The sequence below is a fragment of the Trachinotus anak genome, unplaced genomic scaffold, assembly GCF_046630095.1.
Source record: "Trachinotus anak isolate AG129_WGS33_773 ecotype Australia unplaced genomic scaffold, CSIRO_AGI_Tana_v1 ptg000012l, whole genome shotgun sequence".
NCBI lineage: Eukaryota > Metazoa > Chordata > Actinopteri > Carangiformes > Carangidae > Trachinotus > Trachinotus anak.
In genome coordinates this window covers 22,117,206-22,133,069 of record NW_027273863.1, presented here as the reverse complement: position 1 = coordinate 22,133,069, position 15,864 = coordinate 22,117,206, and the positions used below count along the sequence as shown (strand labels likewise).

General features: G+C 38.3%; 1 protein-coding gene across 5 annotated transcripts in view; it reads left to right on the top strand.

Moving 5' to 3' along the window:
• Positions 1-15,864, top strand: part of LOC139629823 (neuropilin-1a-like) — a 177,891-nt gene that overhangs the window by 35,622 nt on the left and 126,405 nt on the right. For 2 of the 5 annotated variants that reach the window (XM_071492705.1, XM_071492704.1), the window contains one exon: positions 13,089-13,167. The exons of 2 other annotated variants lie outside the window; for them this stretch is intronic. In XM_071492705.1, coding sequence (XP_071348806.1) covers positions 13,089-13,167 — 79 coding nt within the window. Of the gene's footprint in view, positions 1-13,088; positions 13,168-13,892; positions 13,994-15,864 lie in introns of all 5 variants that reach the window. One more of the 5 variants, XM_071492708.1, reaches the window with a different exon arrangement.

Below are 15,864 nucleotides of genomic sequence, written 5' to 3'. Positions count from 1 at the left end.
TGTTAGAGTATTATCTGCAGTGATTGTCTGGTATCAGGTTGCAACTAACTAAACTAGCCATTATACTGTTAACTTTCTTGCTGTGTTCAGGCAGAATGTGAGGCACACTTTAGTTGTTCAGGTTGTTCACTTTAAAGTTGAACAACCTGAGCAAAAGAATTCAACCCTGTCTCCTAGAAATTACATTTATATACAGTACAACTAATGTGCAGCAGTAAATATGTTCTGAAGGAAATGTAGGCCTAACTGTGCTGGATTCGATTTTCTATTAACATAAAGACATTTATTATTATTACATTGTCAATTAATGTATTTGATAAGTCACTAACTCAAAAATGTTGTTATTGAATGTTTTACCGCAATCTTGCAGTAAAATATCCCCTTATAGTGACTATAGCATTATTAAACTTTTTTCAAAGTAATGTTCAGACTTCGGGAAAGATTATGGTCTGGTTTAATATAGAAAATGTCCACAGTGACCTCAGACACAATCTGTTTATTATCATTTAACCAAAGGATGCAAACCTCAGACTCAAAAAAAAAAAAAAACATTTCTAAAAAAATCTGTCCTTTTTGAATGAATTTATTTTTACCTACTGTTTATGATTCCATAATGGTTTTAAGATTTTTATTAAGTAGGATTTAAAGATGTCTTCTGCCAGTGTAGAAATAAATCTCGAGTGAGTCACCAGTGAAAAATGTGTGGTATCACCTGCAGTCCAGTGTGCATGCTAGTTGTGTTCCCCTCTGCTTCCTGCCTGTGTGATTTCGGTGACACACGTGCCTCTCTGAAAGCCCTTGAAGGAAGGAAATGTAGTATTCATTGGCCCAATGAGACTGTGTAGTTGTTTTCTGGGCTTTTACCTTCAGTTTTATATGGGCTATTGTGTCTGACGTAGTTGACAAACAGCCTTGAAAAGCTATTCATCAACATACATCTATCTGTGTTTTCTTTGCTAAAATTACCACCGAGTTTCAAAGCAGGCTTCTGAGGAGGAAGCGTTCGTGCTGCTTGGTGACAATGTTATCACATGGCACTCCAGGAAACATGACCCTCCAGTTTGGGCAGTAAACAGCTCTGCGACTGCTCTATCTCTCTGTTCCCATACAACTGTGTCTTTGCCAGAGTTTGCTTATACAGTTGTCAAAGATAAGTCAGGATTTCCTTTAATCAGTGATGTTGATTTTCAGATCATGCATATTTTTAAAAAAAAAATCAGATAAAAGTTACTTATTACAAAATCACTGTCATGTGATTGTCTGAAATCTGCAGTATGACAAAGTGCCTGTGAATATTCTCATTTGTCCAGGTCATAGTATCTCAAAGATAGTATGACAAAGTATTAGGCCCATTACTAGAAAAAAACATGAAAGATTTCAAAAATAAAGTTTTAAAATTCTGAGAATAAAGTCACAATTTTACTAGAAAGAAGAAGCATTAGTGTCAAGCTAAAAGGTTATGGAAAATTATTCTTCAAGAACAAAATGTCAGTTGTTATGGTTAGTTTTGACAGATTGGTACATATATACTTTACAATTACTATTTACTCTTGCAAAATCTGCAGAATCACTCTCCTATGACTGATATTAACCTTGTAACTGCTACCAGCTACATATCTGATCTGTGCCTTCGGTCTGTGTCAGCTCTTCCATGACGATGTGACTACTGTACTATAGGTGGATACAACTTATCAGCAGGGCAGCAATGTTGACTGATTGTACAGCAGCAGCTTTTCTAGCCTGTCATTTCTATGGAGTCATAAAGTCCACTGGGCTTTTATCCTTTTTCTCAAAGTTAAATTTCAGTGTTTTTACTCTTCCCCTCAGCTGGAGTAAACCAGGCTTCCAGCTACGTTCAGTTATGAACTCATAGTTCATACAATTTTAATTTAATTTCAATATCCTCAAAACTAAGCTTCTTGATGAGTTTACACTGCTGTAATCTATGGCTTATAAAAAATGACTTTATTCTTAAAATATATATATATTTTCAATTACAACCTTATTCTAATAACATCATGATTTTTTTTTGTCACAATATTAAATTAAATTCTTGAAATATCAGATTTTTTTTTTTCCCCTTCAGTTGTAACTTGTTACTCAGAGTAGTTTAATGTGCAAAATCTGCCCATCTGGTATTTTATCAGCCTAAAAGAACCTGTAATGTAAAAGAAATATTTATTAATGGAATCAGTCCAACAGCCAACCCACTTTCATTAATCCGATATTACATAATTCAGAATGTTAGTATTACGCTATAAGATTATCCAATTTGATTGTACAGTAGTTACTCATATTTAGAAGTTAGAAATTAGTTTTAAGATATTTTCAGTTGATTATTTGTCTCTTTTCCTAAAAGCAGCCACAAGCTCTGATGTAATGATGGATTTGCTGTATATCACAATTTCAGCAATTTTCACACTGTGTTTATTGAACTTGATTTATAGTCTTTCATCAAAGTCAATGAGGGCCTCCTCAGCCTGCAGTAGGTCCTCGTCGACCGTCATGTGGCTGCATGTAAATAAAGCAGAGTTCCAGAAGGTGGAAAACTCCACACATCGTCGCCCCGTCAAACCAACAGGAGCAGCTCTGGAGACCAATCGCTGCTGACTAAACCTGTCATATTGATGGATCAATCAGCCACTGGCTCAGGTCCCAGTAGCCCCAGGCTTTTTGGTTGGACCATATTGTTAGCTCAGTTTGAGATCCAGCAGTTGGCATCCTAATCCCCCTCTCGTGCCGAACCACCTACTGACAACTTTAATTACTACCTCAAGACTCCATGAAAGAGGTTTCTGAAGCTTTCATACCAGGGCGCACCCAGGTCAACAGAAGCACATTTTATTGTCGAGTTAGGAATATTTTTATCCAGGAGCCATTCATGTCTGTGGAAAGTTTTGGTCCTTCCCATGTTATTAGACACCCTCGCATCGTGTAAAAGCTGAGGCTTCCTTAGGTCATTAGCAATACTTTGACCAAAAAATTCTTAACCCAAGGTTTGCAGTGTCTTTTTCCAGAGCTTTCAGCTACATTGTTAGATGTAGTGAGTGGAGTTTGCCTTGGGGTTTGGATTGTCAGTCAGAACAGAGGCATCATATTTTATGGCATCTAACTATTTACATTTTGTGACTAGTTTTGTTAATTAGTAAGAGTCAATAAGTGAGAGTAAGAGTCCCCTGGCCTGTTAGTTTGCAGGCCAGGGGACCTTCTTGGTAGTTATAGTCTGTAGCACATGAACTGGAGCTCTTTGGTTCACCATTTAAAAGAAATAAAAAGGGCAAATCATCATATTCATTCAAGTCATATAAACAGGATGAATGTTTAAATGCCACTTATGATAATAACCATAGTAATACATTTTATTTAGAGAGCACTTTTCAAGATACACAAGGACACTTTATACAGCAGAAGGGAAAAAATACAAAATAATGTAAAACAGTAGTACATTATGTAGCATCAAATTCATTCGCTTTTACAACATTAAAGATGTTGTAAAAGTTCTAAAAGGTGGAGTTTTTAGAAGTTTTTTGAACATGGACATAGTGGTGCATTCATAAAAATATTTTGGAAGAGAGTTCCAGAGGGTGGTGGCAGCAGTGGGGATAACAGGTTGATGGTGGGGATAACAGGTTGGCGTCAGATGTACAGAGGGCTGCAGGAAGGAGTGTGGCTGTGGAGAGGGTTGGTGCAGCGGGAGGAGGCCTGGTTATAGAGACCTTTGTGAGTAATGAGACTGAGTTTGAAATGGATGCACGGTGAGACAGAAAGCCAGTGAAGGTAGTGGAGTTTATTGAGGACACCGTAAAGAAGGCTATTGCAGTAGTCCAGTCTGGATGTAATGAAAGCGTAGATGAGGGTTTCAGCAGCAGCAGAAAAGGAGAGGGATGGGCGGTTTTCAAATAGAAAAAAAGCTGTTTGTGGTGGTGAGATTTGTATGGTGCTCAAACGTGAGGTTGTTAAGAATTACTCCGAGGTTGCAGATATGTGGGGAGGGAGGGAGACAAAGTGGAGTTGTCGATGTTGAGGCAGAAGGTTTTTGTGGCTTTAGTGAACAATTTGGTACTAACAATGATTACATCCGATTTATCACACTTCAGTTTCAGAAAGTTGGCGTGCATGCATGATGTAATTTTGGAGAGGCAGGTGGTAAGGGTGGATTGAGTTTCACTGAGGATGGATTTGGTGGCGATGTTGAGATGAATTTCATCAGTGTTGCAGGGGAAGTGGAGGCCACAAGGATGGATGATGTTTTAAAGGGGGATGTAGAGAAAGAGCGTTCATTGTTCAGTTTTAAATAAAGAACAAAATTAAAAACACCAGAATTCATTAGTGTTTTAAATTGAGTTTTGTACTTAGTTTTAGCCAATGAGGTAAAAACTTTTAGCTTTTCACTTTGCACAGTCAAAACCCAAAACATCTAATGAGAACTCTGGTAACTGTTTGAAAAGTTTTAAAGAGAAATGTCAAACATTTACATCAGCAGAGGCGATGAACACACCCTGGCCAGTATGTGATGTTTTATATCAAAGCAATGAGGGAGCTTATTACAATAAAGCACTAAATCCAGATATCTCTGAACAAAGAAGGCACATTCTGAGGTTTGATTTATCACCTCCTGTGTTGAGAAAGTGTGTATGAGTAGAGTTTGATATGGGAAAAGAGATATGTAATTCAATTCATGAGAATCAGTTGCTCTTTGTTGAAGCTCACTTGGGCAGATAAGATTAGAAGGTGGATTTTTGCCCCCAAAAATTACACCTAATACTAAGACAACATACAGTAAACCAGAGGGCACTCACTAGAGCACATTCCTCCACTAAGGCCAAACAATCATACACATCTGTCAGATCCAGATTATTATTTGGATCTGAACCAAACTGTACAAAGTCATAAATCTTAATTTTTTAATGATGTCAGATTTTTTTACATCAACACCAAAGCATTATTTCCTGAGAAAGTGATGAAAGCCTGCATTATGCATTATCTTGCAATGTTAAGGAATGTGATTAAAAAAAATTAAAATAACCAGATTGGTAAATTTAATGAGGTCTGCCCCGTCTCTCCACCAAGTTTGGTGGGAAATCACTTCAGTACTTTTTGCGTAATCTTGTTGACAAACAAACAGACAAACCAATAGGTACAGGTGAAAACATAACCTCCTGGCAGAGATAATTATGACATTAAGCGCTTATTAATTTGTCAACTGTCAAACAAACAAGGACCCTGGGTCATTTGAAACACCCCTGTCTGGTTTGTCAGGACTAGTTCTTCCTTCTGTCTTCAGGAAAACCTCAGTTCAATTTCTGTCATTGAAAAGCTCCTGCAGTGTGACAGCGGGTCCCAGAGCTCAATGTGATCATCATTCAGGAAACACTTCTCTATCTGATGTCCCCAGACACCACAGTCCTTCCTATTCCATCTCTCTTGGGGACCAAAACTGCTGTCAACTTGATGTGGTAGCCACACATAAATCCACTGCCTTCCTTTTTTTGTTAGGTCTAAATAAACATTTTCCTTCATCAATAGCTTTACAGCTTTGTCCTGCAGCCCTGCTTCTCCCCAGTCCATGATAAGGGATTACTGCAGGTCTTTGATCGCAAAGTCCAGACTGTTTCCTGTCCCAAGAAAGCAAACACAGGAAGTGTTGGGTTTGGTGCTGTTACATGGTGGTAACAAAAAGGCCAGAGTAAATCAGTGTTTAGTGACAGCAGCTCCTAAAAGGCCCATGGGAATTTTCCATATCTGCACAAATGAAACAATTAAGCGCAGGTAAATATAACTGCTATAATATAAGCACATACTAACTGTGTTTTGTGATTTGCAAAAGTAAGAAAACCATTTTACTACACAATGAAGCACCTGTGATCCGCAGGCATAAGCCCTAATGCAGCAGTGGACTGAAAGACATGAAAGCTGGTATTTTGGTTAGTGAGATCACACCTTTATTGGCTGATGGTAATGATGCCTTCAGGATTATTATTATTATTATAGTGGGTAATGAAATCAGCAATGAATGCTTAAGGAATTCTTAAATCTCCATTTTAATATAGAAAGCATTTCAACAGCTGTCACTCCATACTGACTCATTAACAGCTCAACTGATGTCACTGTGTAATCTGGAAGTGCACAGGTGTGTGGAAACAGCTGTTTTCTTCCCTTGATATTGGTTTTGAATTCAAATTGACAGAACACTGAACAGGCCTCCCTTTTAATGTGAGTTGTCTCCTCATTAATACCCTTGAACTCTTAAGTGATAGCACACAAGAAAAATATTAGTTTAAAAAAAGCAAATAAATAAAGGCACAAGCATGATTTATTATTAAAACATAAACTTTACACAGAAGAAAACGAGAAAAGTACACTCATGAAATATAATTACAATATTTTGTTTTGCAGATATCATAGATTGTCCCACTCAGTATAAGTAGAATATCAGGTGTATGTGTGCAGCAGTCTTATATTGATTTGTGGGTAAATTATTAAATTATTTAATACAAGTTATTCATGTTTTTTTCATTTGAAGAACTGTGATCCACGAGCCTGTCAAACCCCCCCTTAACCCTGCCAGTGTTGGTGTCAGGCTGCACCCGTTCAGCCACATCAGAGCAGAGATGTGACCTCCACTGTTGTCATAACCTTTTTACATTTTTACAAATACCAGGCTGCTCAGTGTCAACACATCATGAAAACAGCGATGTGAGGGCAAGTGCATGCAAACAGGCCCTTGATCTCAAGGTCATACATTCTTCATGTGCATCAAGTGACTCTCCTTGTACAATGTATGGATTATATACACTATACATAAGTGTACAGGGAGTGTGTGTGGATTTACTTTAGTGATAAAAGATCCATGTCACGTGTCAGAATAAAGCCAGTCAGCATACAGGGCTGTATTTAAAGCAATAGTTCCCACCATTAAAGCTTCTGTATCATAGGATCCAGAAAAAACAGTGAGAAGAACCACTGTGAATTTATAATTAAAGGTTTTATGCTCGCAGGGTCCCAGATCAACTTATGCAGCTTCTCAGCACAGGACTTTGCTTTGAAGTAACCAGTGCTATAAAGAATGAATAAAGACTGGTTCAGTACATGAACCATCCTAAATCTGAGATAAGGATCAAAGCTGTATAAGACACTAGGGTGCATTCAGGAACCCTTACACAATTACCAACCATCCTTCAGCACCTCTTCTGCCTTCCATGTGACTCAAATGTCTGAAGAAGTCTTGTTTATGAAAGTCGCATCATGACACACAACGCTGCCCCAACTCCCACGGCTGCGTGAGCGGAGGATGACAGGCGACTAATGACTCGAGGAGGGTTCCTTGCAAACAGCCTCATGAATTAGTCATTACCTTCCCTTGACCTGTGCATTGATACCATCTCAGCCAGCCTCTGCAGCCTCCTGAGGACCAGAGGGGTTATGTAAGTTAAGAGATAGCAGACTGAGTGGAAAGGACGCAGAATGAGCCGGCGTCTTGCAGTCAGGAGCTGCAGAATTGTGATTGATGGTGGCAGTCTGGTTTTAACATGCAGGTCATGTTGCTTTGTAAATATATTTGATACACTGGAAATGAGTAAAGGACTACAGATCAGATGTTTGTATTTGCCAGTGAATAAAGTTCACATGTATGTTATGAGTAATTACACATGAGCAGGATACTGTGACCCCACACTGATGCTTGAACCGTTAAACTGTGAAAACCACCACAAATCATTTGCCACAAGCACATGTCAGTTCCACCGTGTCAGCTTGAATGCAGGAGGCCAGATAAATGTTCAGGTTCTGATTTATTCAGCATGTGACCCTCAAATATTGCAGATACAGATAAAGACTTTGCAGGAAGTATAAAAGAAAAATAAATGGCAGCGAGAGCAAAAAATGACACATTTCTGACATGTCGCCTGCTATTAGCCTTTCCAGGTGTGTAGTTGTAACTGGCCATAGCAGAAGTGTTCATCCTTTATTTTATTAAGATTAACAATGCTCAAATGTGAAAATATGCCACAACAAGCAAGCCAAGCATGTTAGTTTTATCAGCCAAATTTACTTAAAGTATAAAAAAATGTATGGAGTATGGAGCACAATTTCCCCTGCTGCTGTTTTTTTTATTTAATTGAACAATACTAATTCTTACTTATGCCTTAATGTGTAAGCAATATTTAATATTGTGTCTTCTCAAAGTGCCAATTTAAACTAGTTTCTATACTGTTGGATAGTTTTATATATCACAGTGTCATTTGATAAGCTAGTCTTATTTTCAGTATATAAGACATTAATCTGAAAAGTTGCTCATAAGGTATCAATGAAATGTAGCGGAGTACAATGTACAGTATGTGCCTCTGACGTATAGCCTATTTTTATTCTTGTCTGCATGAGGCAGAAAATGTATGAGGGGAGGTACAGAAATCAAGCAGTTGCAAACCCACACAGGTAAATTATCTGAACTTCATCACTTCCTGTTGCTAACATTCAGGCAGTTCAACACCATTTATAATGGACCAATGCCTTAGGTTGCTGACTACAAATCTTTACAAAGTCTTGCAATTTGCTTTAATTTCATGCCATCAGTGTTACAAGTACAACATATTTGTCTTTTTGGCATTTAATGTTTGTGAATAGATGTACTTCATCACTTGCTTCATAAATATGAGAGGTCTTCCACGTCTTTAAACTCAATTACTAAAACAATATGCCATGCTAATGGAAAAATACTCACTAATTCAGTACCCGCTTGTGTTTTATGATGCCTGCAATAATGACTGCACATTATAATGTTACCAAAGGCTCTTAATGAACAGAATCTAATGTAAAGGGGTCCACAGAGCACAACATGAAGTGTAATTACTACGTCCTATGATGAAAAATGATGCTCATGAAAACAAGATGGCGAACTGGGTCACATTCTAGCCACACAAAGCACAACATAATTTCAAATCAATGCAGTTATTTCCCCAGTGCTTCTAAAATAATAATCGGGATAAGACCTTTTCATAAATACTATGTTCAGCAACAGAATCGCAACAGGGGCATTTACAGTGATTAAATCTGCTTATTGTATACCTTGAAGTGAAGGCTTTAACGTTTGCTGTTTTCACACACCCAGTATGTTGAAATAGGCTACATGAGAAAGTAGCATTAGCACAACAAAAAAGACCCACCTATAGAAACAGAAGAAAATCTAATTATAGCTTCTTTTATATCAAGATTGAATGAAATGAGTAAGTTTAAAAGGCTCTCTCATAGTGTCAGAATCAGACGTATTTATGGTGCCATTCAAATAAAATTGAATTGAACTGAACTGTTTGCCAACATGTTAGTTACAACTTTATGTCACAGCTGTGATATAGTTTAGAGATTTTGTTCTCCAAGTGGCCAAAAATTGATAATTGTCGCTTTTAGGAATTAGATATAAAGCTATTTGATAGATATGTAATGTATGCAGAGACTCCTCAGCACTAAGGAAAAACTGAAGTGAGGATCACCATCTCACAACCATTTTCTGTAGACTTGTCTCTCAGCTTCACGAAAACATAAACATAAGATGTAGATGTGGATTTAAAAACTTGAAAAGAAAATGGTAGACTGGTAGCACCTTTGTGCAAGCCGTGTCACGACTTCAAATCAGAGTGTGAAGTCATTTCTCGACTGCAAAGCGGGTAAAAATGATGCCACATTTATCACAGATTGTGAGATACCCAACTGAGCATTCGCACAATCACTGCATTCTCACAACTAGAAAGGTTCATATGGGACGTAGGACCGCTGAGGCTTGAGTGAGCATCATGGCCTGCTGTGCCTGCGAAGTCACACAAGAGTCACAATCTGTGCCGCTTCTGCTTCACGAGGCGTCGGCAGGCTGACAGATGGGAGAGAGAGCGGTGTCATCTGGTCACGCCGTGGCAAGAAGGGTGTCAGGGCAACCTTTGTGTAATTAGATAGATGGTCTCTGCAGGTTAGCTGGTGAGCTGACTCTGAAACCTGTAGCTGAGGGCCAGTGATACTCAGCTCTGCCTTAAAGTGTTAGACAGACAGCTCAGGTGTGATAAAATCCTGTTAAAATGATTTTCCACCTGCTCCGTACACACACAAATGATGCATGCTTACATTACAACTGCTTTGTACTACACACATGTTTGTGCCATAACATAACCAGGGTTATCTGTTACTGCAAACACTGATCATCAGTATGCATTCATTGATGAATCACCAAATAAATCCAAGGTTTACTTAAGGTTAGTTGAATTACCCACCAGAGACAGTGTTTACCAGCAGTTGTTGTTTGACTGTTTTTAATTTTGAACTAAAGCCACATCAACTTTCACAATGCGATAAAGATATTTACAGAGATTTCTCATTCTCTTTTCCTGATGTCAATAACAGAGCTTTATATTATCCTGAACCCTCACAGGCAGTGTTTATCCCCTCAGGTTTTCTGTGTTTTCCATTTAATTGGCTGTGAATCACTGTGTTTTGATGTACTGGTATGCTAGAGTTGGTTTAATGGTTCATGCTGCGCTCACAGTTTTTGTTGAGGGGGTTATATCTTGTTTGCTCTAACTGATATTTGGCTCACATGTGCAGCAAATGCTGCTGAGACGCAGGTAGGTGTAGGTGTAATTGGTCTGATGCCCTTACTTTGAGTTTTTCTTTGCTTTGAGCATGTTTTTTTGATACTTCTTGAACCTGATAATGATGATGGTTTCATTCATCAAAGAGACAGATAGATTTCTTATTTAAATTTCAATCCTGCTTTGTAACCTATAGTGGACCTACGCTTCCAAGTGAGTGCAATATAATTAAAATGGACCAAATTATCAAATACAAGACAGCAAAAAACTGAGATTCTTTTTAAGGTTGTTGCCTGCAAGATTTACATACCCAGACAAATTCTCCCATTAGTTGCTTCTCGGCCAGTTTTTATTTTGGAACCTTGGAATATAATTATATTAATTTCAGACTTCACAAGCTACATTTCTCATCTTCATGTGCACTATGACCAAACGTGAACTTTAACTTTCACGTGTAATTTTAAGAAAAGAGTTGTCTCCTTCTTCCTCTTCGTCCTCTGCCTCCTTATGTCTCTCCCGCTTTGGGACAGGTGGGGTTAGTGAGGGCACTGAGTGGACCCCTGTAGAGGTGATTAAACCAGATGGGATGGATCACTGGGGAGGAAGGAGGGGGGCTGAGCAGAGTAAAAAACAGATGAAGGAATAGATGGATGAAGGGAAAAATGACTGGATGAGGGGGGCGGACGAGGGTTATGCCACTGCATTATGCATCATGGATCATCAGCCCGGGTGGCTTGTTTTATGCGTTGGTGTCAAGGGTGCCACTCCTGCTTCACACTCTGTAGTGATGGGCCTGTTGCCATGGTAGCAGCAAATCAACTCATTAGCAAATATTACCCTTGGCCCATAGAGAAAGGGAGCAGGGCACCGACTTTGACGGACAGCAGACATGGAATAATAGGTTTACTAATGACAGAGAGCGGGGCGCCAACATGTGAAAAACTCTGCATGAAGAGGAAGATGCCATTGGACATGTGAACACATAAGAAGTGATTTGTATTCAATGAAGATTCAAAGGCGTTCTGCTCATTGATATCCATCCACGTTACATTGTAAGGCCTCCAGTACTACTGGACCTTCATTTGAGAGTGTGTTAGAAAACCAGACTTTGATTTTGAAATGAAATGGCCTTGAATTCGTCACACTATGTGTAATATTTTGGGTGTATGGAGGCTGGTAGTGTTTTATTTCTTATTTCAGTTTGAAGGAAAAGGCTGGTTTTGTTCTGTGTTTTTCTTATTGTCAATAAATCCCACATAGTGCAGACTTTCTGTCCCATCTTGAAAGCCCATGTGTTGTTGAAGTTGTACTTACAAAAATGATGGAAGTAGTAGTGTTTAGTGTGTAAAAATTAAACGCAATGTGTAAGAGCTCAAGTTCAAACCCCACCTGCACACAACTGGCCAATTGTTGCGTGGCATTTGATTTTGGAAAAAAAAATGGCATAGTAGTCCCTTTAAAGAGCTGTGAACTGTACTTTTTTTTAGCAAATTAACTAACAAACAATAAATTATGCATCTGTTGGACTATTTTCGGTTGTAGAGTAATACTCATTTGGTGTTCTAGTGAGTATTTCTGGCAGCAGGACAGTGTGTGTGTTCATGGTAATGAAGGAATTTCACAAAGTGTAACAGTGTGGTTCTCTAATGTGTTTTTAATAGTTTCTGCACAACAATAATAATAATAATAATAATCTTCATTTTCCATAGATATGTAAATTTGCCTTTGGCTTCACAGACGGCTTACAGCATATCATTGTAACTCACAAACAATGAATACAAAAATAAAATTAGCATAACACGTACAACACAAAGAACAATAATGGACATGATTCCAGTGTAACTGATGCTTATGAGATTTTGATGCTTATGTATTTGGTATGAAGGACTTTGTGTAAATGTTCTTGGTTGCTATTGCAGCTCTGTACCATCGTCCTGAGGGCAGTTTTGTGAATTAGTCAATGAAGCTCCATGACGCAGAGGAATAACATACCAGGCTTTGGCTACATAGGCAATACTTAATTGGTTTTGGTCTTTTCATAGGATTAGCTGACAATGAAAAAGTATTGAATATCATCAGCCTTATCATTTAATTTGTCTGCTTTGTATTTTAAATATAGTATTGGATATTATTTTCAAGTGACAATTTTTAGCTGCACATTGACTGAATATCAATTTTGCTCCTACTCAATACATTACATAAATGTAAGTTATAAGTCAGTGAACTTTATGTATAAATAATTATAAAGTATATATATTATTTAGGTAGTAATAGGTTTTGTATTATTTATATTTGTGTTATATGTCTGTGGAAGATGGAGAGAACAAACTTTCACTATTTCTGGCCCAAACACATTTTCCACGAAGGTAATAAATAAAAAAAACAATTTTCTTGCTGCTTTTAAGCATATTTCAAATGTCCAGAGTTCATTGAAGTCAACCACCACGTGCCATAACCTTCAAAACTTCCACTTCAAGGAAGCATAAACACCTAAATTGCATCTCTTTCCTTCTACAGACATGTAGACTGCTTGCTGAAGCCTCCACTCCTTTGCAGCAGGGCAGCGTGGGAAAGTGTGGAGAATCTTCAATAACAGGTGACCACGGCTGAGCAAACAACATCAAACCGTAGCACAGAGCAACAGAACATCCAGAACATCCAACCTGTCAGCCTTGCTATCACACTTCAGTATGTGCAGCTCAAAAAAAAGCACCTCGCCCAGGGTGTGCGATCCCTCTAATGGAAAATGGTGTATAATCGAGAAGAGAGCTAGTGAGCTAATGAAAAGGGTAGCGGGGTGACATTTTCAGAGTGACGTCTGAAGAAGGATGACATTTACAGAGAAGAAGCCCCAAAGACAGTCTTTCTGAAAGGGTCTCTTTATATTATATGGGAGCAGCACAGAATGTGGAACGTGAAACTGATTTCAACATGACTCAGACTTGCTGGCATAGCTATCATTTTTGGTCTCCAGGTACTACCATTTGGCTGAGTGGTGTTACACAGATGGAGGATGGTTTTCAGGGTCACTGCTAAATGTGAAAAGATTCTTTCAAGATGTCCGACATTCAATTTGAGAGAAAAAAAAAGAAAGAGATTCTTGGCACAGAATCTAAAAAGTTAGCTATGGATACAAAGGTTATGTTCAGCTGGTGGATTGAGAAAGACCTAATGTTTCATCTAATTTTAATGCATGTCTTCATTTAATCAGCATAGATTTTGCAAACTCTTATCATTATGTCTATGGGTGTGTAAAACAGCCGGAAGCTTTCTGTTGGCTACATCCATTGAATGATTTCATCTGTTGTAACTATTTCAAAGGATGAAATCAACGTGGATGAACATTTTTTGACAAGCACTGAGGGGTCGTGATGTGCTCAACTGATGCACAACAACAAATATCCTCCAAGCATCTGTATCAGGTAAGGTTTTATTTACAGTACCATGAATTTCAGGAGCATGCCTCACCACTGAAAATTCATCTTGTCTGCTTAAGATAAAGTGATTCAGAAATTCCACACGCTAAGAAAATTCTGCTCCACTTTTTGCAAGCTTCATGTTCTTGGCCTGCACCACCAATAATCTAACTAAAGCAAATAAAGAATTAAGAAAACATCTGCTGCGTATCCCACTGTCAGGCCAGTGTCATTACATGCTTATTAGCTCATTTATCACCAAGGAAAATATACAGATAGTCCATTGGCAGGGACATCAAAGGTTCAAACCCTGCTATCCTCCGTTCTCCAGAGATGGATCACAGTCTCAAAAAGCTGTCCTGATTAAGTCCCCCATGTGGCAGGGAAGTGTTCTCTTCCTTGATCTGCGCCTCTCAATGGCCTGATTCTCTCTCAGTGGACATGTCCTCTGTGAGAGAATGGCTTGTGCTTCTCCATGAAGGTTTCATGCAATTTCTGCCGCATTTGATGAAGCGTTTGAGCAAAATGTCATGCCAGAGTGGAGGGTGTTGGACTTTTAATGTCTCTCTTTCATAAAGTTTTTACTGTACGTGGTGCTCTTGGCGTGACCTTTGGTTATGACTTGGAAAAAAGAGTTAGATCACCACAAATATATTCTGTTTGGATGTTAAAAAAATGTCAAACTTCTGACAGAAGATGTAGAGGTGGATAAAGGTTTCAGAGTAAAGAACACTCACAAGTAAGATGATAAAAGTGTTTGACCTTTTCTGTGTGAGAGGTGTGTTTTATAAAGGTGTGTGTTTCAATAACTTTCACTTATAAGGTCATATTTTCAGTGTTTACTGCCTCTTTATGATGTTTAAAGACCTATGAACACATATAACATCCAAAACATGAATGTGCTTTGTGCCAGATATCATGTCATTAATTTAGACACGTTTATTAAATCTTTATATGTTTATTAATATCAAAAGTAAAAGCATGACCAGTATTACCAGTATCTCTCTGAATTTGTGATGACATCCTCAGTGATTTTATTTATGCCTCCTGTATCATAAAACTGCTCAAAAAGTTATTTTAAATGTAGCTTTTGCTTCTTAAAAAAACTTTATAAAGCCCCATTTACTTCTCGTCTCTTGTATCTGGATCCAAATGCAATTCAATACACTTTTGTTTGATCTTCTCTGCTGGCAAGATCATGACTCTAATTGTGTTCCTCTAGTCCTGAGGGTGGTAATAATGCACCTGAAACGAATGATATTTGCCAAAAAAAAAACCCAGTAGAAGAATATCAGTTTGTATGTTTTAGCAGTTTAGGTACACCAATAATAGTTTAGCTTAATAAAAACCATAAGCTAATACAAACACATGCTTTAATGCGACAGAGAAACACAGTGACATTTTAGTCTCACCTCAGCAGCCCATAAGAACCTGTAGAGTCTCATTCCACAGTGCACACACACTTGGTAGATGTAAAGATTACTTGAAGAGATGGATGCGTTAAGACCTTTTCACGATCAGGCTATAATGCTTGAACGCCTCCTCTGTGAGAAATCACACTTTAAGCAATCAGATTTTAATCCGTCTCTACTGCTTCTTGGTTGTATTTAAACCTTTTTTATCACTGTCTGATCCACCCAGTGCTCCTGATGTGGCTAAATGTAAATGGATATTTATGTCATAGAGCGTGTTCATGTTTCCCGACCTGTCAGGACGGGGTCAGTGGAGGCAAAATACTTAAAACTCAAATCTTTTGTTTCTCAGTATCTAACTTGGAAGACGAGGTGAATCTGCAGAGTCTTAATTAGAGGCAGATGGATGCTTTCCTCTTATACAGCTCCTCTTTGCTGCTTAGTCTGAGGAAACAGGTTGATTTT